Source organism: Diceros bicornis, chromosome 17 (assembly GCF_020826845.1).
Source record: "Diceros bicornis minor isolate mBicDic1 chromosome 17, mDicBic1.mat.cur, whole genome shotgun sequence".
In the NCBI taxonomy this organism is placed as follows: Eukaryota; Metazoa; Chordata; class Mammalia; order Perissodactyla; family Rhinocerotidae; genus Diceros; species Diceros bicornis.
In genome coordinates this window covers 58,802,741-58,825,232 of record NC_080756.1, presented here as the reverse complement: position 1 = coordinate 58,825,232, position 22,492 = coordinate 58,802,741, and the positions used below count along the sequence as shown (strand labels likewise).

Here is a 22,492-nt window from a genome sequence, read left to right as displayed (position 1 = left end):
AGGTCTAGAGAACATGGCCAAAGGTGATACCAAACCTGAAGCTGGCTTGATTTGTCTGGAGTGAAGAATTCAGTCTGAAGAAACTATCTGAGAATGGAGTTTGAGGGTTTATCTGGATTTGAGGCTGGGATCAGAGAGTGCTGGTGGCTCATTAGGGAAAGGACTTGACGGGGCTGATCAAGATTTCCAGACCCTTCTGGTCACCCCTCCTTCTTACTCTGCCCCCATCCTAGACACAGCAGTCTTTTCTCATGAGGTTTCTCCTTACCACACCTCCGGGCGCCCCAGTGAGCCCGGCTCTGGAGGGTAGGTAGCACCCACCAGAGCCAGGAGGTCAGGGTGGACAGCGGCCTTCACATGGACCCTGGGCCTTAGTGTGGGTTGTAAATCGACAAGTGTCTCTCTCACCTTCCTCCTCACGCCCACTGCTAAGGCCCCAGGGGATTCAGCAAGCTGGGAGCCCCTCAGCAGAAAGAAACGGCCATGGAAACGAGCATGTCCCTCGCCCACGTTCCCCAGGAACCCAAGCCCAGGGGTGGCGAGTGGCCTCCCCACAGCCCGGGCCCAGCCACCCCAGGCCTGGGGTCTGGAACTCCGGAGCGGAGCCGGCTCACCTGTAGGCGATCCCTGCTTCGACTGTGGGTCCACCTGGGCTCCACCGGACCTGAAGGAGAGCGTCTTTGCTCCCTGCTGCTTCTCCAGCTCCCCTAGGGAAGGGAGAGGCTCATGAACAGAGAGAAACCCTGACCTCGACCACACAGAGGGGAAGAAGAGACGAGGAGAGAGAGCAGGAAGAGAGGCTCCCTGACACGGGCTACAAAACCCAGACCCCAAAGTCTGGCACCACGTCACGGCGAGCCTGTCTCTTCATCTGCACATGGGGACCATAAAGCCTGCCTGAAGGCCAGAGAAGCGTAGAAGAGGTCAGGAAGAGGGAGGTGGACTGCCCGCTTTGAGTCTGGTTCTGATACTTCCCGGCTGTGTGGCTTTAGGCAAGTTACTTAACCTCTCTGTGCTTCACCCGAGGGGACAGCAGTGCCACTTCAAAGTGTCATTAAGAGAATTATATGAGGAAATATATTAAAGCACTTAGAACAAGGTCTGGCTTGTGGCAAGTGCTCAGTAAAGATTAGCTTTTATTACAAAGCGTAAGAATACTTTGCGCGGCAGACCTTAGCAGCGGCTGGTGCCGAACCGACTGCCCAGCGGGCAGAGCCCGCACAGGCTCTCTGGGCTCTCCAGGGAGGAGCCCTCACACGCCTGAGGCTCTGCCGGCGTTGCACAGCCCGCCTGGCTGGGCATCTGTCTTGTTCTCCTCTCTACGTCCTCTCCCTAGACTGTAAACCTGCTCCTTGCTCTTCTTGGTGGTGCCAGGGGACTGCGGCCACCACTCTGGGGGGCCGACAGGCATCACGACATCCCCTTTCAGCCGCTCTCTTCCAGGACACTCCACTCCAGTTCCTTTTGTTAAAGCTGCTCTCCCAGGTCCCAGTCTCTGTCTCCCTGGACGCCAGACCGCAAACCCCAACGAGGACACCGTGTCCTGATGCTCGAGTCACAGCATCGGTCAACACCAGCTGTTCCTCCTGAACTGAGGGCGCTCCTCCTGCTGAGGGGCTCTCGTGGCCTCAGAGAAGCTAGCGTCGTCATTACGCGCAAGGAGCCCGAGTAACCTGCGTGTGAATCTTGTTTCGTCACTGACTGCATGGACTTGGACAACTTCTTTAAGCTCTGTTAGACTCAGTTTCCCTATTTAAGATGAGGATAATATGACTCACCTCATGGAAAGATGTGGCAAGAATTAAATAACACAACAGGTTCGGCCGTCAGCCCTGTGCCAGGCAGGTAATAAGTGCTCACTGAGCGGTAGCTGTTGCTGGTTTTCATTTTCTGTTTTCTACTTGCTTTCGTCCCTGCCTCCTGAGCACCTTCATCTTTCCTCAGCTCTTCCTTCTCTGTCTCCCCATCTGAAGAGCAAGGGCCAGACGTCAGGCTCTCTCACTGCCCCTGCCCTCTAGACAGCAGGAGAGGAGACCCACCTCTTAACAGAACAGATGCTGGCCTGTCTACTCCCTTGTACTTTGGGGGGACATGACGTGCTGCTCTCAGGCTGATAGGGGAAAAGGTGCGTCGACTGCCGATGCTCTGGCTCCGCAGGGCCATACGGAGCCATCTGTGACGTTCTGACAAAGTGAGAAGTGAAGCCATTTCAGGGCGTGTCCTTGAGAATGGTCAAGATCAACGGCCAAGGTGGCATCTCTAAGCCTCCAGTCCAGCCCTTGAAAAGAGTCTGGTCATGGGGCTGGCCTGGAGGCACAGCGGTTAAGCGCGCGCGCTCCGCTGCGGTGGCCCGGTGTTCGCAAGTTCGGATCCCGGGCGTGCACCAACGCACTACTTGTCAAGCCATGCTGTGGCGGCGTCCCATATAAAGTAGAGGAAGATGGGCACGGAGATTAGCCCAGGGCCAATCTTCCTCAGCAACAAAGAGGAGAATTGGCACAGATATTAGCTCAGGGCTGATCTCCCTCACCAAAAAAAAAAAAGAAAAGAAAAGAGTCTGGTCGTTACATGGCTGGACGCAAGAATACCAGCAGGGTGCTGGAAGGGATCTGCACGCACCCTGCCTCCTGCCACAGGGAGGTGTACAGTCTAGTCTGGTGGGGTTTGTGTTAACTGGATTTAGTTGTTCTCGTAGGAAATTCTCAACAGAACCTCTTCTCTCACTCTCAGATGGGAAGTACAGGAACCTGGGAAGCAACTTAAACGCAGAGGCTGGCTCCTCCACTTCTGATATGCATGACCTGGACACGCTCCTGAACTCTGATTTTTATCTGTGAAGTGGGGACAAACCCCTACCTTACAGTGTCACTGTGAGGAGTAGCGGAATATGAACAAACTGCCCAGCACACGGTAGGTGTTCCCAAAACAGAGATTAAAACGCACGGCCCTGTCATGCTGGTCCCCTGCTCCAACCCTGCCACTGCCTTGCCTATTGCCTAATGGATTCCCAGTAATTTAGAAAAATGAAGTGGCCGTATAAGGCAGGTCCAAAGTCTGCCTTTATTTTCTGTTTTAGCTTCTGAGTCCATTCTTATTTGATTTTCTTAAAGGTTATCTGAAGCCACTGCGATGCTTAAACAGTAAAAGCTTCCAAGGGGCAGAGGTTCAGGTCATCACTGCTCTTTTCTTAAACCAAAAAGCAACCAGTAAGCCACTGACTTCTGAAGAGGCTCACGAATTTTCTCAAGCGCCTGGATTGGAACAATCAAGAATCAAGGCATTCCTCAGAGGAACAGAGAGACAACTCCAGGATGAGGGACAGTCAGAAAACCAGCCCGTCTTCAAAAAGACAAAGTTATGAAAAAATAAAGTGTGGGGACGATTCTGGATTAAAAGAGATGAAGGAGATGAAACAACCAGATGTAGTATGTGAACCTGGAGTGGATCCGGGGCAGAGGCTGCACATGGCTTTTGGGTGAGAAGAGAAGCCCCTGAGCTCCCAGACATCTGGTTTGCATGCCCGCCTTGGTCGCTCACTCAGCCCTGGCCAAACACAGCAGAGTTCTCTGTTTACCGGGGCCCACACACAGCCCCACAGCCTGGCTAGATGTGCACACATGTGTGCACGCCCTAGCATACCTCGCTTTAATTGTGAAGAAACATGAAGAGCTGTGCACCCACATCGGGTGGGATGGTGCAGTGGGCCTGGGGGACGGGGAAGGATGACTGGAGGGTCCTTGGCTCACCCCACCCTCACTCCAGAGTGGGGCGAGGACTCAGTGGGGTCTGTCTGCACGCTGACCCTGTTCCTTGCTGACTGGAAGCCCAGCCTAGGAGACCCTGGGGTGCACCGCCTCCTTACACTCTATCCGGATCTGCTCCAGCTCCGTCACCTCAGCGATGGACTCCGTCAGGTCCTCCACAAACTTCTGCATCTCGTCCAAGCCCAGGGCACAGAAATGCAGCACCTGCTTCTTCTCAGAGCCCGAGAGCGGCGTCATCAGAGAGATGCCATGAGAGTAATCTGGAACCCAGACCCCAGGCCCCCAGGGCCGTGAGCAGCAGCAGGTGGGGCTGGAGGCAGCCCGACGCGGAGGGTGGACAGGCCTTTGGGGTGCTCGCCCCTCCGCCCTCCCCACAGCCCATCTCGTCTCCCTCAACTGCCCGAGCCACCCTCGGCCACATCTCGGGGTCCGACCGAGACTTACATTCATTCTCAAAGAGCTGGAACTGCATGCCCAGCAGGCCGACCGCCTTGCAGAAGGTGTACGTGGAGGAGCTCTTCTTCTTCGGGCAAAGTTTGAGAATCTGTCCAGGAGAGGGGGACAGACACCCACTGACATGCATGAACACTCAGGGATACTGAGCACACAAGTAAACACACACAAAGACGCACACATGCATACACTTAGGATAATTCATACACACACACATACATATACACACATATACATATGTATACACACACAATATCAAAATATGTTTTTTTACTGCATAAACCCCATCAGTGGCTATTCCCACTGTGCTCAGAAGCCCATCCACACTTCCTGCCCCACCCTATCTGATCCCTGCCTTACTCTGGCTTTATTCTCAGGCCACGCTGTCCTTTCTGTAGCTTGAACAGGGCAGGCTCTGTCCCACCCCAGGCCCTTTGCATGTGCTATTCCCTGCAGCTTACTGCATGGCTGGATTACTCTCTTAGATCTTAACTCAAATGCTACCTCCTTAGAGATTCCTTCCCTGACCATCCTATCTAAAAAACAAACAAAACCAAAATTAAACAAAAAAGTCCACTTTAACACCAGTCACTTGCTATGGTTATCACTCTCTTCTACTGTCTTCACAGCACCTTCCCCCAATTTGACATTATCTTGTTTATTTGTTTTCTTAATTATTTCCTATCTCCCTCCTCTACTGGAAGGAAGGCTCAGCCAGCCAGCTGCTCCATGCACAAACATTTCTTCAGCACTGTCTGAGCTGGGCTCTGGGGCAGAGGTGCCCACGAGGCAGAGGGAGCCCCGCCCTCAGGTGCTGATGCTATGGTGGAGGAAGACCGTCTGGGGGCAAATCAACTGATCAATCAATAAAGCATAATAAGCAAAAAAAAGAAAAAAACAAAATGAAGAAATGGATACATAAGGTAATTTCAGAAACTGGTAAGTGTTTTGAAGACAGTGCCATAGAGTAAGGAATAGAAAGTAATGGGGCAGGTGACTGTGCTAGGTGGTGAGGGAGAGCCTCTTGCGGAGGTGACATCAGAATTGAGACCTGGAGGAAGAGAGGGAGGTGGCTGGCAGAGGTCCAGGGTTGGGGGGCTTTTCAACCAGAAAGAGCGGCGGGAACAAAGGCCTGGACCGGAACCAGCCTGGCCCGTGGGCGGCGGCTGGTGGGGCCGGGTGCCAGAGCAGCCAGGGGAGGAGTGGAGGCAGTGAGGTCGGAGGCCCTGGAGGCTCTGAGGCGGGCAGTGTGGCCCTCCTTCTCCCGGCATGGGAAGCCAGCGTCGGGTCTGAGGCGTGGCAGACGCAGGGCCTGATTTGCACTCTAGAAAGATCACTCTGCTGCTCTGTGGGAGATGGGCCTTAGAGGTGGGGTAGATTTGGGACAATTTTAGAGGTGGTGCAATATGACTCCTGGAGAGGGAGGATATTGGGGCCGAGGGGAAGACAGAAATCAAGTCCTGCTCACCACTGCCTCCTACACTCAGAACAATGCCTGGCACATAGCTCTTGAAATACTTGTGGAATGGAGCAAAGACTGGGTTCCCCACAGATGTCTGCACACACACACCCCAGCATCTCCCAGGACAGTGCACGCCAGCCACCGTACCCCCAGGCTGTGGGCTGTGCACACTGTACCCTCCCTGCCCCAGGCTGCCTACGACGCGGGAGAGACTGGTGATCTGGGACCTAGTTCATTTCCACCATGACTGTGGAACGAGGAACAGATGATTCACCCTCTCTGTGCCTGTAAAGCAGGAGCGACCACATCTGCCCGAGCTGCTCACACCCGTGATGTGGAAGCGCCACGAGAAAGGTGAATCGGCCCCGAGGACACAGCACCCCATGTGGGGTCTCGAGGGCCCACCCCGCCCCTCGGGCCCCTGCTAAGGCTGAGCAGGGCAGCAGGGCCCCCGTCCGCGGTCGGCTCACCACCAGCAGGTCGTTGAAGAGGAAGACCTCCCTCTGGTGTGCGGCCTGCTTCTGCAGCTTGTTCACGTCTGTCACCTCGAAGAGCCGGCTGCAGCAGACCAGGCGGCGGTGGGGCACCGAGAGCACCTGTGGCCGGGGCTCTGCTCAGCGCGAGAGGCCGGAGCGCCAGGCCTCCCCGCCCCACAGCACCCGCCTTCCAGAAGAGCAGATGGAGCCCAGGGTTCTACGGCGGGGCCTGCACTCGACCCTAAGACCCCTCTCTCCTCATCTGGGCTCTTTCCCCTTCTCCATGCTTCTTAGGGAGCAAGGCTGGGGGGAAGGCGTTCTTTATGCTGGGGAACATGAGGACATCAAGGGCGAGAAAGGACACTGGAGACAGCTTTCAGACTGTTCAAATCCAGTCACTGGCAACCCTTTTCCCTCCAAGGCCTTCTTCAGGGCACCCCCACATCCCAGGCTGTGGCCTGCAGGACGGCACCTGCACCCAAACGCAAGTGTGCAAGAGGGAGATGGTTACAGGGACACCTCGAATCTGCTCCAGTGTGTAAAACAATCTATTCCAGGGGCATCTGCAAGCTGGACACTTGCTAAGACTTCAGCAGTAGACTGTGGGCAGAGAAGGGCCGGCTCTGCCCAGACAGAGAGGAGGGGTCCGGTGCAGAGCCTCAGACAAGGTCCCCACACCGTTCCCTGAGCCAGCAATTTGAGGAGGAGGACTGGAGATGGTTAGGGTTAGGGAGATGGTTAGGGAGGTGGCTACCAGAACCTTTATATTTATGGCATAAGGGCCTCTGCTTACGTATCAGTAGTGTAGTAACCCATAGGGAATGCTCACTTTAAAAATCATTGCAAACTTGGAACATACTGCAAACTGCAACACAGGTCACAACTAAGGGGCACCCAGTGGCTGAGACCCCACAGTCTAGAGCCCACTGTAGCCCATTTCCTGTCTTCCATTCAGTAGGACCAGCCAGGAGGACCCAAGATCCATCCCATCCTAAACCTCCCTATCTGATCATCTAGATGCTTCAACCTAGACCCCCGGGCAGTCCTTCCGACATCTCACCACAGTGTCTCCTGCTGCGGTAGCTGGTAGCAAGAGGCACTGAGGAAATCAGGCAAGTGCAGAAAAGAGGGTGTGGTGCATGGCATATATGGGGCACTCAACAGCTATGAAGTGAATGAATAACAGAAAAGTGTTTTTGACAGGTAAGGAGCAGAATGGGAGGAGACATCAGGAAGAAACAAAGGAGATGCAGATGCAGGGCCTTGGCGGCCCCGGGGCAGAGAAGGCGACTGCGAGTGCGGCTCCGCAGTGGGCACTTACTGTCTTCATGCCCACGATGGACTTTTCCACCTTGGTGACATACGTGACATGGTCCTCATTGGACTTGAGCTCCTTCTGCTGTATCCTTTCGTAGATGCCCACCACCAGCTCCCTGGGGATGTCGGCACCATCATCCACACCTGTAAATGTGGGCCGGGAAGAGGAGGCGGGGGAGGCAGGGGCGGGTGTCAGAGGCCTGGAGCCAGAGGTGAAACCCCCTACCAGCCTTCACTCCTAAACAGTGGCCTTGATTTTGCCCTGTTCCTGTTCCAAAGCCTTCAATGGCTGGCTCCCCTACCCATTAAATTAAGGACAAACTCCTTAGCCAGGCACCAAACTACTATAACATGGCCCTGACACACATTTTCAGCCTCATCTTCTGCTGTTCCTTAACTGACCCTTCATTCTCCCAGGCCTCTTCCCTCCTCTCCAGATACAGCCTCCTGTTCCTGCCTTTGTTTCTGCAGTTCTCTTGTCCGTCCTCTGTGTATTTGTCTGAACAATCCCCTGCTCCCTGCCCTGCCACGACAGCATCTTAAAGGCCGAAACTCTGTCTTGTTCTTTTTCAGGGCTTCCCTTTCTAGGGCAATTAGTTGTTGAATGGGTGTCAAGATTCATCCCTTTCTGGGAGCGTGGGGGGGTGGGGATTAGACATTCAGTGAAGAGGAGCAGGGCAGCCCCCTGAGGGGATGCAGGAAGCATCCCTCCACCCATCTCCTGCTTCATAATACTGATAAAACTCTGGTAACAAAAAATATTAGCAGGAAATATACCAACATGAAAACAAATTTCTTTAGGAGATAGAAACAGAGGCAATAAAAAAATTTCTTCTTTCTCCTTTTTCTAAATCTTTCTTTAATAACTATATGCTTCTTTTTTAAGAGGGAAAAATTAAAAATAAAGCAACGTTGGCAAGCATCCTCAAAGGGGTTTTCCTAACTGCTGAAAGGACATTACACCTTCTATGAGCAGCTCTCTGGGTTGATCCTGTTTCTTCCACATCTGATCTTGGCTCTTAAAGTCGGGCAAATGAGCCAGGCAGCACCCCTGGGGCCTGGAAGACATCAGGCTGGGGGCAAGAAAGAGCAGGGTAAAGACTGAATACCTGGTGGCTCCCAGTTAAAGACGGCAGGTTGCACACCTCTGAATACCCTGGTAAAAGGAATTTTAAAGTAAGGCATCTGCCACAAAGACAAAGAACAGGGGAAGAGGCAGTGGTACCACAGGGCCTGGAAGGTGGACAAATGAGTGGCAGGATTAGTAAACCTAAGAAAGTGGAAACCGAAGACAGCAGAGAGGTTACAATTTTATTTATTTGTTTATTTTCCCCTAAAGCCCCAGTAGATAGTTGTATGTCATAGCTGCACATCCTTCTAAGTTGCTATATGTGGGACGCGGCCTCAGCATGGCCGGAGAAGCGGTGCGTCGGTGCGCGCCCAGGATCCGAACCCGGGCCGCCAGTAGCGGAGTGCGCGCGCTTAACCACTAAGCCATGGGGCCGGCCCCAGCAGAGAGGTTAGAAGCCACTCAGCCCACCACTGGAATTGGTGGGACCCCTAAAAGGGGAGGTGAGGGTGGGTTGGAAACAGGAAAATTGGTCGAAGTCAGTTTAAAACACAGTTGGACTTCCCGATCCCTTGCTCCACTCCCGTCTGCTGACTGAGGGTTAACCCTCTGGAAGGGATGAACCCGGAACACTAGGCCAGGGACCCCAAGCCCAGCCGAGGGTGGGAGTCTGTGCTGAGTGCTGGGTGGTGAAGTTGATGTCGGTGTATCAGGAGACCCCTCAGCTTCCTCTCCCACGGAGATCTCAGAACGCTGCAGCCGGACTCATATCCTCTGGGCAACAAGATCCTGCAGTAGGGGTCCCCCAGTGAAACGGCTCAACTAAATCACCCTATGAGAAAGCCCACCAGTCAACAACCCCCTTCCATACTCACAGAATTTTTAATCAGCCTTTTCGTGGTTCACTCTTAAATATGAATAGACAACCAAGTTTCATCAACTACATATGGAAAGTCTCTAAAGCGAAAATGTATCGGAAAAACAGGAAAAGGAACCCAGAAGAAATAGGAGCAAGCAGGGAGAAACTGAAACAAACAAGTAAAACATATCATTGGTATCTTCTGAGGTATATAAGAAGATATCACAAGTACAAAACAAGAATAAAATGCTATAAAAGAGGAACATTTAGAGAACAAAAGAGTTATTGAAAATGAAAAATGACAGCAGAAATGAAAAATCTGTAGGAGACTTGCAAGATAAAGCTGAGGGACATCTTTAAGAAAGTCAAACAGGAAGACAAGGATGACAGATGGAAAACTATAAAAATTAGAGGACAAACTAGGAGATCTAGAATCTGAATAATAAGAGTGCTAGAAAGAGAGCACAGAGAAAATGGAAGGCAGAAATAATCAAATACAATATTTAAGAAAACTTCCCCCAATTGGAGGACACGTATTTCTAGACTGAAGACCCAACCCAGTGCCTACCAAATTCAGAACACAAAGGATAAAGAGAAGAACCTACAAATTTTCAGAAAGAGAGAAAAAAATAGCATGGAAAAGGTCAGGAATTGGAACAGCAGAGCAGCACTGTCAACTAAAAGACAGTGGAGCAACGCCTTAAAACCCCGAGTTCAACAGTTTCCAACCTGAAATTCTATTTACAGCCAAACTCCCAATCAAGAGTGAAGATGGAAAGAGATACATTCAGACATGCAACTTCTCAAAAAGTTTGTCTCCAGTGTAGCTTTTCTCTGGAAGTAAACTAAAACTGAGGACGCTATGAAATCCAGGAAACAGGAATTCAGCACAGGAGGAAGGTGAAGGAGATCTCCGATGATGGTGGAGGGAGACCCCTGGATGACAGCTGTGCAGCTGGCCCAGCAGCCTGTCCAGATTGGAGCAGAACCAGAAGCTCTGGGGGAGACAGATGCAAGACATCTCCAAGAAGATGGAATGGACTACCTCCAGGGGCTCGATGTACTGAGAGGAATTGGACGGTTGGGGTGGGGAGTTTAGAGATGAATTAGTGGCAGGTACACAGAGAGCTAAGCAAATGGAAAAAGAAGTCATGTATTCACTGCAAGGAAAATAGAAATAGAAAGGATCTGTAATCATTATATACTTCAAGACTCAGCCTCAGATTGTGTTTGCCTAGCCTGAGTAACATAAACACCGATGTCACAAAAGTGATGCCCCAACCACGCTGAGAGCATGGGGCTTCAGCGCAGCGTGAGTGGGGATGGGCTGGGGAAGGTGGATGGAAGACAGGTCAATCTTTACATTCTGTGATGGGAAACTGCTATGGTCTGAATGTTTGTGTTCCCCTAAATTCATATGTTGAAATCCTAATCTCCAAAGGGGAGGGTATTAGGAGGTGGTGCCTTTGGAGGTGCTTAAGTCTGAGGGTGGATCCCTCATGAATGGGTTAGCGCCCTTAAAAAGGAGACCTCACAGAGCTCCCTCGCCCCTTCCATCATGTGAAGACAGTGAGAAGGCGGCAGCTGTGACCCAGGAAGCAGGCCCTCACCAGACATGGAACTGCGGCGCCTTGATCTGGGACTTCCCAGCCTCCAAAACTGTGAGAAATAAATGTCTGTTGTTTATAAGCCACTCAGTCTGTGATATTTTGTTATAGCAACCCTGATAGACTAAGATAGAAATTAACAGATAATACTTAAAATAAAAAAACATGAACAAGTAGCAGTGTATAAAAGAAACCAGACACCAAAAGTATATATCCTGTATAACCCTGTTACATGAAGCACAAGAACTGGCACAACCAACCCCGGTTATGGGGGTCAGGACAGTTCCTCTCGGGCAGGGGCGTCAAATGGGATGGAATGTTCTGGGTGATGGGAATGATCTGTATGTAGATCTGAGTGTGATAAACAGTCACCAAGCTCTCAGATTCCTACACCTCACAGTATGTATTTTATACCAATAAAAAAATGGGACAGAAGGAAAAAGAAGCAGAAGCATGTTATTTAAAGCTACAGAAGAAACACAATTAACAGCAAAAAAAATGAAAGTGATTGCCTCTGAGGAAGGAGAGTAGTGGGAGGGGCAGGGACTAATTTTTTTGTAGTAAGCCTTGTAGAATTATTTGACTTTATTAAATTATGTGCACGTGTAACTTTCATTTTTAAAATGCTAAAAAAGAAAAAATCAATTGAGCACATACCACACTCTGCCAGTTTTGTTCTGATCCCTGCCAGTAAGTGCACTATATCAATTAGAAAAGGACTTGGCTGGTAAATGGCATAAAGTTATCTGCAAGGCTGACTTACACGCACCCAAGGCCTAAAAGCCCTGTTCCTGTCTCTTCCCTCCTAAGTCGTGGAGTGGGAAGGGCTGGTACCACCTAGGCACCAGCTGTGGGGCCAGGGCCTAGAAGTCAACCAATGGAGGATGTTCCACAGAGGGCAAGGAGCACTGACCAAGGGCCTTTGATGCTTGGTGTAGGGCAGTGGCAGTGGCTCCTGGAAACTCCCCAGATGCCTGACATGCAAGCAACTTTCCCAGGCTTCTATGTGTGACCAGGCCCAGAGAGCAGGGTCCAGCACCCTTGGCCACTGGGGTGACAGTCTCCAATCGGGGCTCAGACTCACAGAATGGACCCCGAACAGATGGGGCCTGAGCAGTGGCCTCACCCCTCCTCCCCCTACTCCTCACCTCGCAGGTTTCGGATGAAGTCCTCCAGCATCATCTTCCGGTCTGGCTTAATGTTGGGGCTGTACATGTCGGTGTTGAGGAGGATGACGGCGAAGGCGAGGATGAAGATGGTGTCAGGGTTGTGGAACTGCTGCACCACCTCAGGGTTGCACATGCAGTAGCGCTGGCTGTCGGGGGACACAGAGCGGGATGCTGAGGCCCGTTTCCTCCCTCCCTGAGCTCCAGCAATGGGGGACTGTCGGGGGAGGTAGCCTGGTTCTCTTAGGGCTTTAGAATCTCCCAGGGAGGTTCCTTCCTCACCCCATTGAGCATCTGCCCCGAGCCCTCGTCCTCCTCCCCACTGAGGGGAAGGGGCAGGTGTCACACACCCCTGATCCCACACAGTACCAGCCTTGCACAGAGGCTCGCTGATGGGGATGAGTGAGCTTCGTGTGCTCACCTGGATGGCCCAGTGCTGCTCCAGCTGAGAGAGCTCAAGGAGTTCTGTCCCTTTTCTTCCTTCCCTCCTTTCTATCCGCCCACTCCTCCTGCCTCACTAAGAGGGCTTCTCCCAGCCCCTGACTGACCCCCAGCATCTCTTGTCCCCCAGGCTCACAGCAGCTCTGCTTCCCCATGCCCCTCCCCCATGCCCCAGGCGTGTGTTTTGAGGGGTGTGTGAGGGCAGTGGGATGGGAAGGGGGTCCCACCTGAAGGCCTCTATGAGCCGCTCCACCTTCTGGGCCTCCCCCTGCACACGGATGTGAGCCTGGAACTTCCGCAGGGCCTCGTCCAGCTCCATGCTGGAGAAGTCCATCTCATCCACCACGCAGCTGAGGGCAGGCGGGGAGGAGGGGTCGTGAGGAGAGGTCGGCTCCTGAAACCTCCCTCCACCCACTAGAGCTGAGGAGTCAGGTGCAGCCCGCCCGCTGGCTGGAACGCCCCACCTGGTGGGGTGGGGCAGGGACTGTGGTCCGTGACCAACCAGGAGGGAGCAGGCATGGGCTTCTGAGGCCTCACTCACCTACCAGGGTCTCCCTTTAAGAACCTAAGAGGATGGCCTTCTCATACCTGACACAACAGCCTGTGCGCCAGATGGCTGACTGTTGTCTCCATTCCATAGCTAAGAACCTGAGGCCCAGAGAGCTTAGCTGCTTGCCCCAGATCAGAGAGCTGGGAGGAGGCTGAACGCAGATCTTCTGCCTCCAAACCTCAATCCTTTCCTCTCAATCTCAGAGTATCTCAGAGTCAAAGGTTTAAATATGAACAAATACAATTTACTCTCTCTTCTTTCGAAGACATGTTAGGAGCCTGTGTGTCTCCCTGTTTCCCGGTCCTGGTCCCATCGGGTTTCTAGGTGACGCTCTCTCCTCCTGCATCACTCCCTCCCCGATGTGCTGTAGGCAAACTCAGAAAGGCGTAAGCTCACTCGAACTCCAGGGAGCCCACTCCAGGGAGCCCGTAGTTCTCAGGGGAGGTTGTGGTGGGAAGGCTGTGGCCTCTGAAGAGTAAAGGACAAATTGGCTTAACATAGGCGGGGAGAGTGTGACAAACAGTCAGATTCTGGGCCTGGGCTGACCACTGAATTTTGCGTGATGTTGGGTCACACACGCGCCTCTTGGAGCCTCCTCTTCTGAGAAGGGAGGAGGTCAGAGTCCTGCTCCCCAAGGGCCCTTCCACCTCTGAAATGCCACCTCCAATGCCGAAGAGTTTGCCTCTGAATGTCCCCTTTTGGTGTGTGGGGACAGGAGGAGATGGGGACACATGCCTGTCACCCCCACTAGGCAGTCTCATTCCTCTGGCTTGGCCTGCTTCTGGTGGCCCCTCCCTTGCACAGGGTCTGGGGCCAGGACCCTCCCATCCCCCACCTCCTCCTGCCTTACCCTCCTTTGGGGTGCCCTGTCCCCAGGGCTGTGAGCAGTGAGGCAGGAATCTAGGCCCAGAAAAGCAGCAGACCTAATGTCCCCCAAGAATTGTGGAAGCTGACCACAAGGGCTGTTAGACGGGGCTCACACATGCCAGCACAGCTCTTGGCTGATGCCTCAGCTTTCTGCACGCATGCTCTATTCCCATCTCCTCTCTTCTGGTCGTTTCATACCCAGCCCACGCTGCCTGCTGAGGGCGAGCAGCCCCCCTCTCCTCCCACAGCCCCTGGCGGACTCCACCGCAGTGTCACAACCCCGGGCATCAATCACCTGTTCACTGCCTGTCTCCCCTGCCCCATGGAGGGCAAGGTGTGCTCACGGCTGCACGCCCAGAGTGTGGCCCAGCACACTGAGGGGCGCAGGACATATCTGCGGAGTGACTGCATGACAGGAGGGATGAGCCCTGAGCAGGACCCACTTCCTCTCTGATCCCAGCAACTATGCCAGGCCCGCTGCCAGAAGACTCAGAGATCCTGACTCACTCCTGGCTCTGTTGTCAATTTTTAGGAGAAAGCAAGGGGAGACGCCCATGCGGTGGTGGCCAAGGGCCTGGTGGTCCATGGGCTCTGCCTCCCCCACTCTTTTCATGGGGACCAAGAGGGAGAGAGCATCATCGAGCTCTCCTAGAGAGGGATGGGCTGGGAGGGGATCTCCCCTGCCCCCCCACCAAGGGCAGGGTGGATGGCCATCTTCAGGCTGGGAGCCTATCCTCGGCCTGGTCAAACCCAGCCTTTCCTCAGGCTTGTCTGCCTGGATAGTGAGTGGGTGAGGGCTTGGGGCTGGGAGGTGCAGACAAGAATTTGGCCCAAGTATGAGAATTGGCAATGTCAGTGTCTGGGCATTTGAGACGGACAGCTGGGTGGTAGAGGCCTCCAGGTCCAGCCTGATTTCTTGGCAGCTCTTGTCATCTCTACTCTGAGCCCTCCCCAGCTGGAATGTGAACTCTGAGGGCAGCATCATGGGGCCCACATCTGCATATCTCCCAGCCCAGCCCAGTCAGGAGCTATGGATCAAGCATGATTGAGCCACACAGGGATGCTGTCCAGAGGAGGTGAGCCAGTGTGGCCATGCAGCAAGTGGACTGGGAGTTTGAGCCAGGGAGAGGAGACGGAGGGAGGAGACAGAGACACAGAGACAGTGAGAGACAGACGGTACAGAGAGTCAAGTGAGAGAGACAGACAGACCAAGGAGAGAGAGACAGAGGGAGAGAAAGAGACAGAGAAAGAGAGGCAAGGAGGCAAAGAAAGGAAGAGAGAAAGACAGACCAACAGAAAGAGGGAGAGAGAGACAGAGTACAAGAGAAAAACAGAGACAAAGAGAGAAAGAAAGAGAAAGAGAGGCAGGCAAAGACAGAAGGAGACGAAGGGGAAGAAACCCCACAGACTGGGCTGGGTGGGCCCAGGAGTGGAGTGGAAGGGCAGCCACACTGCATACTCTCACCCCAGGGACCCCCCCGACTCTTGCAAGGCCAAGGGGGAGGGCAATGGGCCCCAGCCTGGCCAACCCTGACCCGAGGCCTCACTTCCTGGTGAAACGCAGAATGGCCTCTGATCTCCCTCGTCTGGCGTCCAGGTGCCCCCAGGATTTGCCCGTATCGGTCCTTCTATACACCTCCTACCTGGCCCCTGCCATCTTCCTGCGGGCCCCTGAACCCTAAGGTCCTGGGACCCTGTGTCCCTCACCGGTGTCTCTCCCAGAGCCTGTGTGCATGGACCCTCTGCCCCAGTGCTCTGGACCAGGCCTCACCCCACGACGAGGTGGGTGGGTGCTCGGAGGCCCAGGCGCTCGGGGGCAGGCAGCAGCAGGAGGCGGCGAGGCAGCGGGGAGAAGGTAGGATTTGCTCAGCCGAGCATGATGGCCTAGTGTCCAGCCCTTCACTCAGGTGACACGCAGCCGCTCACCCACTCGGAGCTACAGCTAAAAGCACCAGTAATGAGCTGGGAGCCTGAGAGTCAAGGACCAGATGGGAGACGCAGTCAGGTGGAAACACCAGCCCATGGAACGGGGAGTGCTAAACAAATCAGTGATGGCCACGGGCTGAGAGGACTCACGGAGCACACAGGGCCGGGGGGCTGGAGAGTCTCTACATCCCTCATCTTTGAGGACCCCGTGTAAGAGTTGCGAGGTGGCTTGTTAAAATGTAGATCCCAAACCTCACCCAGATCTACCGACTAGAACATTTGGAGGCAAGGCCTGGGAATCATCATTCTTCACAAGCTCTCCAGGAGATTCTTTTTTTTTTTTTTTGTGAGGAGGACTAGCCCTGAGCTAACATCTGATGCCAATCCTCCCCGCTCCCGGTTTTTTTCTTGAGGAAGATTGGCCCCGAGCTAACATCCGTGCTCACCTTCCTCTACTTTATATGGGACGCCGCCACAGCATGACTTAACGAGCGGTGCGTTGGTGCGGCCCGGGATCTGAATCTGCGAACCCCGGGTCGCCAAAGCGGAGCGCACGCACTTAACTGCTTGCGCCACCGGGCCGGCCCCCTCCAGGAGATTCTTAAAAATTGAAAATCAATGGCTGAGCCAAGTGCAAGAGTAGGAGGGGATCGGCCCATGTGAAGCCTTTTAAAATGTGAGTGCAGCAACTCCCGAGCCACCAGGGCAGTGGCTCATGGGGCACATGTGTCCCCACCTGGCTCTCAGGCTGCTTTTGTGGTGGGGGTGGTGAGGGAGGGAAGGATGGAGGTACAGCGAGACGCCGTCCCCCGACACACATACACATTTCTTGCCTTCATCCCCGCCTTTGCCACCATGGGGCACCAGCATTTGATGGGCAGCTGGCGTCCTGGGGTTCTCAGATCCTAGGGAAATAATCTCAACCTTTTCTGCAAAACGCCCGGCAGGAAGGGAAGAAGCTGTGTTGAGCGGTGGAAAGGCGCTATTACTCCCTGGGAGACAAATCACTTCCTCTCCGTGGAGACAGGGTTGGGCCAGGCGACCTCTCAGGACTCCCCCGCCTCTGACATTCTCTGACAAGGACCCAGAAGAGAGAGGGCCCACAATCAGTCCTAAAGGTCCTGCAGATGCCCCCAGCTGGCAGGAGACTGCAGCGTCGTTTCTGGCTGGCTTTGGAATACAGCTCCTGGTGACGGATGGCTTCTCCCCACTCCTCCCAGAGAATCATCATGTGCCTCCCTGGTGGGGCCTGGGCCTCTGGGGCAGGTGGCTGGCCGACGCTGTGCTCTCTACCAACAAGCCTGCTCCAGGGACCCTCACCTCAGGGGTCTCCGTCACCCCAGCATCACCCACAGTCCTTGCCCCTCCCCGTAGCATGATTCTCTTCTCACTCCCTAAGTGTACGCCTGAGTCCACACCTTGACCTCCTCTCTCTCTTCTTCCCTCCCCCATTCTCATCACTTCTCTTATTTTGCAGTATCTACCAGCACTTGAAATCTCCCCCTCCCCACCCTTCTTTGCCACCCTGGAATCCTTGTGGGGAGCAGATTGCTGACTGTTTTCCAAATCCATCCTGCTGCCTCCACCAGGACAGCCAACACCCATCTCTCCTCTCTGACCATCTTTAAGGTGAAAACATCAGACGTTTCTGAGTGGTCTTTTCTGGTGTATAATCTCCCCATTTTACAGAAGGCAAAACTGAGACCACAAAGGGGCTTGCCCCAGGCTCCCACAACTAGGAAGAGCAGGCTTTTGGCTTCCTGGTCCTCTGAGGCTTCCTCCCCCGGCTGGGCTGGCTGCACTTCACGGGGGTCCTGACCCCCGCAGCTCCCTCTGTGTCGCCTTCACTGAGAGCTGTTCCTCGTGCTTCACTAAGCACAGGCTGACCTCATCTTCTCAATCCTGCGCGATAGGAACAGTTATCCTGTTACTTTTATTTCATATGAGGAAACTGAAACTCACGTGAGAGCCGGCCCTGCAGGGGGACCGCTCACATCGCAGTCCTTGCTGCCTCTCCCTCGGTGGCTGGTGCTAACTGTCTCTCCCTGGGGGCTGCTGTCTCACCCAGACGCCTGATGGGAGCCTGTGAGGGGTGGGAGGACGACTGGACACGGTCATAGACTCCAGCGTGAGTAGCCACCTCACTGTCGGCAGTCAGCACGAGGCTGTGTGGTCACCCTGCAGTCTCAGAGCTGGCTTGGGCATGCAGCCCACAGCAGGGACCAAATCCACGACCCACCGCCTTCCCTTTTCTGGTGCTTTCTTTCTTTTCTTCCTTCCTTCCTTCCTGCAAATGTCATTGAGTGCCTCCTGTGTGCACGGTGCTGAGCTAGGGACCTGGTATAAGCAGCAAACAACACAAACATAGACCCTGTCCTGGTGAGAGACACAGACATTAAACTCAGAGTTAAAAATAATTATTTCATTATAATTGTGACGAGTCTTATGTAGGCAAAGGACAGGGTTCCAAGAGAGGACAAAGGAGACGTATTTTACATTGGTGTGTTCCGGAAGGCCTCTGTGGAGACGCAATATCTGAGCTGAGACCTGAAAGATGAGTAGGAGCTGACCGAGGGAAGGGGAGGGCAGGGGAGAGCTTTCAGGCAGAGAGGGGAAGCATGTGCCAAGGCACTGTGGTCAGAAAAAAACTTGCAAGGACCTAGAACGGGTTGATGAGGCTGCAATCCAGAGAGTAACGGGGATAACAGAGAGTGGCGGGCTGTGGGGCTGGGAAGGTGGGCAGGGGCTTGACCAGTCAGAGCTCTGTGAGTCACAAGAAAGATTCTGAAATTGTTCCCAAATGCAGAGGGAGACAATAGGAGGGTGCAATCAGAGGAGTGATGTGGCCCAGTCTGTTCTAAGACCACTTCTCTGGCTGCTGGGGAGAGAATGAGTGGAGAAAGGAGGGCAGGGAGCGAGAAGGAAGCAGGGGCCCAGCTGGGATGCTACTGCAGAGGCCCAGGTTAGAGGTGATGGGGCTTGGGCTACGGTGGAAGCAGTGCAGACAGATGGAATGGATGACTCGATGGGACTAGGTGACGGAGGGGACGTGGGAATGGAGGAAACGAGGAGTCAATGTTGAGTCTCAGAGCTTTGGCATGAGCACTGGGGGCCTGGTTTATTTTTTAAGATGAGACCATGATGGGGTGCACACAGACGCTGCAGGAAACATTGAAACTTCGGTTTTGGACACACTAAATTTGAGATGTTCTTTCATATAGTATCAATTTTCCCTTCTCCACTAAATCATTCTCATTGGCACCTAAATTCTCGTCTTGTCTATTTTACAAATGAAAACCCTGCCTTGACCCTTCTTGGCTCTCTCGTCACTACTACCCCTTTTCTCTACTCCTCTTCAGAGCCAAGCTTCTGGAAGGCATCCCTAGCATGCTGTCTCCACTTCCTCAATCCCATTCACTTTTCAGCCCGCTCCGGCCAAGCATCCACCCCCAGCATCCGTTAAAATTTCTCTCGTCACGGCCACCACTGGCTGCCATGTTGCCAAGTCCAATGGCACCAACCTCTGTCTTCATCCCACCAGCCTCTTGGCAGCCCTGACATGGTTATCACCCTCTTCTTGAAGCACTGGTCTCTCCTGCTTCCATCACACCACCTCCGCCAGGCCGACTCTTTCCTTGTTGGAGGCGCCTCTCCTCCACCCCAGGCCTCCTCCTCCTTCTCCTCCACCTGATCTCTAACTTAGGGCTGGCCACCAGGCCCCCTTCTCCCTCCTAACCGCACCTGTCCCAGCGGCTCCAAGTGCCACCTGCACGCTGACAACTCTTCAGTGCTTATCTCCTGCGATGGGCTCACCTTCACTATTTCATTATGAGTCACTAACCAGTAAATTTTCCTTTTGGTGGCTCTATATTGTTTATAGAAGACCACGGTAAGTGATGGTGCTGCTGAGTGCGGGGGGCTCCTGTAAATCATCAGCTCTCCGCCTGTGACTGGAACTTGACCACGTCTGAGTGCTGCCTGTTGAGATCATCTGGTGTTTTGGTCTGGATGTCAGTCACGGGGCAGTATTCACATGACCACAGGTTGTGCTCGCATGTCTTGCAGGGAAGTAAGGTTGCATATATTTTATGTTTTACCTGGTATTTAATGTTTGAACTGGTTCACAGGAAATATTTGACAACGTCTGGTTTGAGGAATTCTTCAGATGAAATGTCCCCAAACCCAGCATCTCTCTCCTCGCCTAAACTGAAAATACGTGCACGTTTATTTGGTATAATTTGCACAAATTACACTAGTGAGCCTGAAGCACAAACATACTCATATGCAAAGAGCAAGTGTGCTGAATTCTCAGCAGCTCAGGAGGCTGTCCACTGTGATCTGGCCACCTCTGTTCTCCTCCCACCCCAGTCACCAGGCCTGCTGCTTCTCCAAGCCTTTGGGCTCCACCTACTTCTACCCTCCCCGCAGCCACTGCTGAGGTTTAGGGCCTCATCAACTCTTGCCACAATGTGACTGCAATAGTCTCTTACCAGCTTCCCTGCCTCCAAACTATCTTCCAGAACAATCCTTCTAGGACACCCATTTGGTCCTCTCACTCACTCCTCTGCTTATATTTTTTCAAGGGCTTCCCACATCCCTTGTAGGAAACCCACGTTCCTCAGCAAAGCAAGCAAGGCCCTGTGAGCTCCCCAGCTTCTCCTGCCTCTTGGCCATCCTGGCTCCCCTCCTGCATGCTCATGATCAAGCCTCTACCTTCTGCACATGCTGTTCTTCCCTCCTGCCTCCCAACCCCAACCTTGCGGGTCTCTGTTTAGCTAGGAGTCTCTCTAGGAGTCTTCCCTGATCTCCACTGTACCCTGGACACGCCTTCTGTTTACCACTGCATTTGTCTCCTGGGTCATAACATTTCCCTGCCTGTCTCCCCCCAGGCTACGTGGTCCTTCACCACACAGCTGGTTCTTTTAATCTCTGCATCCCTGACATATACATGAATTCAATAAATGTTTGCAGGATGAATGAGTAAGTGACAGACCAAGCGAGTGAATGACAGGACCTTGAGCACGTGCTCAGCTGGGGAAGGAGCCCAGTGTCCTGTGTCTTTGGAAGCTCTGCCCTGTGGCCCAGGATTGCTGGGCCTGCTTTGCCCAGATCATGTGACCTGGGCATAGCTGTCAGGGAAACGGCCCCGTGGATTCCAGGCCAGGGCGGTGAGGCAGTGTGGAGCCCACATGCTTCCCTCTTCCTTCAGCTGCATATGCAAGGGAGTGAGTGATGAGAACCGGGCAAACCGGCGCTGATGAGACTGCTCCTAACCGAGCACGTCTGGACCTGCCTCCGGGGTGCCGATGATCGGGGAGTGAATCACGAGGGGGAAGCTTCTGCTCAGAGCTCCCTCTTTCCTGTGGGTTTCTGCAGGGGCCGTGGTGAGTACCTCACAGGGGCTGGAGAAGCATAAGCACAGGTGTTCCCTGCATCTGTATAAACAGGTACAATATTGCATAAAATTGCTTGTTAACACTTATCTGTGCCTGGAAGTGGTTTGCATTGCGGGGAAATGAAGCGTTGTGCTCGACTGTGATCAAAATGAATTTCGTCATCCCAACTTTTTTTTTTTAATGATAGCAAGACAGTGTCTGGCAGACAAAGGAACTGGTTGGGAGCTGAAAATAGGTAACGAGAGCAGCAGAGATTTTTTTTTTTTTTTTTTTTTTTTTTGTGAGGAGATCAGCCCTGAGCTAACATCCGCCAATCCTCCTCTTTTTTTTTTTTTGCTGAGGAAGACGGCCCTGGGCTAACATCGGTGCCTATCTTCCTCCACTTTATATGGGACGCCGCCACAGCATGGCTTACCAAGCAGTGCGTCGGTGCGCACCCGGGATCCGAACCAGCGAACCCTGGGCCGCCGCAGCGGAGCGCGCGCACTTAACCGCTTGCGCCACCGGGCCGGCCCCAAGAGCAGCAGAGATTTTTAATTGGCCGGAAGAGACAGCAGCAATCTGGAAGGCGAGGCATGGGCCGAGGCCGAGCAGAGGTGTGTGCACTGCAGACCTGGGGGCTCCAGGAGGAGACTGAGCCCAGGTTGAAATTAGGATGGAAAACGAAAACGCCCACTGCCACGGGACGTAGGAACCCTGGTTTTATTTCTGCAGTTCTTGGCTCATACAATTCAATGAAAAATATCCCCATCCACCAGAAAGTTATTTTGGTTAGCCAGAACGCATAAGCCGCCCAGCAAAGGTCAAGGCCTCCTGGAGAAGTCGATGTGGCTAAGAACGCAGAGCGCGGGGAAGCTGGTGCAGGGGACCTGCCAGTGCTCCCGGCGACGACACAAGGAGGAAGAAAACCTCGCCTGAGGGGTCTCAGACGGGATGGCTTCTAGTCACACCATGAGGACTCAGGAACCAAAAGAAGTACGTTTAAACTGCCCAAGCAAACGAGAAGCCAGTGTGGATGCCTGAGGTGACTTTCCTTCCACTGGGCCTGGCAGCACTCCTGTTAGCAGTAAGTGGTTCTCAAACTTAAGCGAGCATCAGAATCACCTGGCAGGCTTATTAGCACACACCTCGCTGGGCCC

At 53.5% G+C, this 22,492-nt stretch overlaps 1 protein-coding gene across 1 annotated transcript in view; it reads right to left on the bottom strand.

The window, feature by feature from the left end:
• Positions 1–22,492, bottom strand: part of IQSEC3 (IQ motif and Sec7 domain ArfGEF 3) — a 104,880-nt gene that overhangs the window by 5,586 nt on the left and 76,802 nt on the right. The window contains exons 6-12 of the mRNA XM_058559087.1: positions 12,842–12,964; positions 12,156–12,322; positions 7,477–7,616; positions 6,150–6,275; positions 4,209–4,308; positions 3,863–4,024; positions 615–707 (exon numbers count right to left, since the gene is read on the bottom strand). Of these exons, the coding sequence (XP_058415070.1) occupies positions 615–707; positions 3,863–4,024; positions 4,209–4,308; positions 6,150–6,275; positions 7,477–7,616; positions 12,156–12,322; positions 12,842–12,964 (911 nt within the window). The remainder of the gene's footprint in view (positions 1–614; positions 708–3,862; positions 4,025–4,208; positions 4,309–6,149; positions 6,276–7,476; positions 7,617–12,155; positions 12,323–12,841; positions 12,965–22,492) is intronic.